This window comes from Morone saxatilis, unplaced genomic scaffold (genome assembly GCF_004916995.1).
Source record: "Morone saxatilis isolate NCDOM2014 unplaced genomic scaffold, NCSU_SB_2.0 Contig14, whole genome shotgun sequence".
Lineage (NCBI taxonomy): Eukaryota > Metazoa > Chordata > Actinopteri > Moronidae > Morone > Morone saxatilis.
In genome coordinates this window covers 49,647-52,382 of record NW_023339696.1, presented here as the reverse complement: position 1 = coordinate 52,382, position 2,736 = coordinate 49,647, and the positions used below count along the sequence as shown (strand labels likewise).

At 46.3% G+C, this 2,736-nt stretch overlaps 1 protein-coding gene across 1 annotated transcript in view; it reads right to left on the bottom strand.

The window, feature by feature from the left end:
- The window catches only part of LOC118323022 (serine/threonine-protein kinase SMG1-like), a 43,921-nt gene that overhangs the window by 11,987 nt on the left and 29,198 nt on the right, over positions 1 to 2,736 (bottom strand). Inside the window, exon 23 of the mRNA XM_035654934.1 lies at positions 395 to 642. Within this exon, the coding sequence (XP_035510827.1) occupies positions 395 to 642 (248 nt within the window). The remainder of the gene's footprint in view (positions 1 to 394; positions 643 to 2,736) is intronic.

Sequence of the window (2,736 nt, the reverse complement as noted above, 5' to 3'; positions counted from 1 at the left end):
GGGAAGTGGTCTCCAAAACCAGCTACCTAACTTTAGCCATTAACTCTTGTGTATCAACACAAACATGCCTCTTTTCAACATGCATGTTTCAATGATCACTAAAACATGTTTTCAATAATCACCACAAACCATTTTTCTGTTCTGTATTCTGTTGGATAAAGCATATGAACATTCAATTAAAACATTTTCAGGTTATATCCACTCTTTTGCCCCCTCCTTTTCACTTTTTAAATTCTTTTTTTTTTTTTTTTTTTTTTTTTTTTTAAATCTCTCTCAAGGTACACTTATAGAATAACAACATAAATTGTCCATGAGATCAGTATCCATACCTGGCAGGGCGCCTGACCGCTCTACCACTCCTGGTGTAGCATGTGGGTCTACTGTCCATACTCACAGGGGGAGGATCGTGTGGTGGTGTGTCAACTGTCTCTGGTGTCTGAGAAGTTTGTCCTTCTGAGTCTAAGTGTTCATCAAAGTGAGTGTCTCTGAAGAGACTCGGGTGTATCTTCCTCAGATGTCGCCTGTTCCTCCTGAGCATCCTTCCTGCCGGTGTCTGCACGGTGTAGGAGCGTGGTTCATCTCGCTGTCGGATGACAATTGCAGGCTCCCAACCGCGCCGTGTCTGGATGTGTACGGTGTCACCTGAGGTCAACGCCAGCAGTGACTTTGCATGCTGGTCATAGCATTGCTTTTGGCGTGACTGCAGGTCCTGTATTTCGTCAGTGCCTGGTGTTTGGGCTGTAGCCGCTGGCACTGCGTGCACTTCTCCACCATTGTCTCTATATCTTGTGCCATGTCAGGCCAGTAGAGGACTTTGCGTGCTTTGACTTTGCACTCCTTGGTGAGCGAGATGAAGCTTCTCCAAAATCTCTTTCCTGAAGCTCTGGGGTATGGCGATTTTGTCTCCAACCATCACAATGTCGTTTTGTATGCTGATATTTTGCCGCATTGTCCAGTAGCTGTGTAGTTTCCTGTCCAGGCTACGCTTTTTCGTAGGCCACCCTTTCATGTGTTTCTCACACACAGCTTGTAACATGCTGTCTGCTGCGGTTGCCTCTTCTCCAAGACATACACAACTCTCTCATCGCAGGGGTTCTCGTCAACATTTTCGCCATCCCTGCTCGCTGTGGCGCGTGAGAGTGTGTCAGCGATGTACATCTGCTTTCCTGGTGTGTATGTGATGCTTAGATCATACCTCGGTAGTTGTAGTAGCATTCCTTGCAGCCGTGCTGGTGCCTTGCTTAGCGGCTTGCGCACGATGACCTCCAGAGGCTTATGATCAGACTGCACAGTTACTGGTCTACCATAGACATATTGGTGGAATCTCTTGGCGGCAAACACTATAATAGCGAGCAACTCTTTTTCTATTTGTGCTTACCTCTTTTCAGTGTCGGTAAGTGCTCGTGAGGCATAGCACACTGGGCGACCTTCCTGCAGCAGACAGGCCCCCAACACCATCTGCGGGTACGTGGGCTCCACCAAAGGCAATCAGCACCGTCTCTGTGGGCCGCATATGAATGGGACCTGGTAGCTGCCGGTACATGGACATGGGAAGCACGTTTGCGTCAGCACCTGTGTCAAGCTTGAAATTAATCACTACGCCTCTGATTGTGGCTGTTTCGTGCCACACAGTGCCTTTCGTTTGGCGTGCCACTTGTCTCATCATTATGAACCATGCCAATGTATAAAGAGTCCACTTCACTCTCTATATTATTTACAGTCTTTGTCTTATAGCTGCTGCTTTTTTCAGTGCCTGCTCTATATACCTTTGAGAAATGGTTGTTTTTCCCACATTTGTGACACACTGCTCCATAAGCTGGGCATTGACGAGGCTCATGCTTGTTGCCACACTTATGGCAGACAATTGTTGCTTGCTTCTTGCTGCTTGTTTTGCTTTTGTTCCAGCTACCCGTTCGTGTTTGCCCTGTTGCTTTCCTTAATGCATCCACTGAGGTGTCGTGGATGACAGGTGACATCTGCATCGCCTGTATTTGTGTTTTGGCAAGCTCTGCAGATCTACATATGTCTATGGCCTTGCGCAGAGTTAGCTCATTATCACGTAGCAGTCTCTCTTTTAGACGAGTGTCGTTTATACTGAACACTAATTTATCCCTAATCATGTCATCTTCATTTCGACCAAACTCAGTCTTTGCTCTTCTGACGTAGCTCCGTGATGAATCTGTCCACCGATATTCCTGCTGACATCGTGTGTGACCAGAATTGATGACGCTCGAAAATAACGTTCTTTTGCGGGCTGCAGTAGTCCTTGAATGCTTTAAGAACTTCCTCCATCGTTGCGTTGGCTCCGGCTGGGGTAATTGAGTGTGTTGTATACTTTTAGTGCCTCTTCGCCAACTGTGTGATGAAGAATGGCTACTTTGAGCGTCTCTTCTGTGTCCAACGCACCTGAAGCGAATATATACAGGTTTGAACTGCTCCATGTTCGCGCCACCTGTTCGCTGTCGACTAATCTTCAGTCCGCTTGTACACCGTACCGTCCTCGGCTCACTCCGTAACGCCAACTTCTGACACCATGTTGTAACTTTATGTAATGTATACTCCTTTAGTACTACTGTTAGGCTACTAACGTATTCAACAATATACACGGAGGCAGAACAATATACAATATACACGGAGGCAAGGCTGCGGTACGAGTACGTCTTTACTTGATGATGATGATGATGATGATGATGATGATGATGATGATGATGGATGATGATGATGATAATAATAATA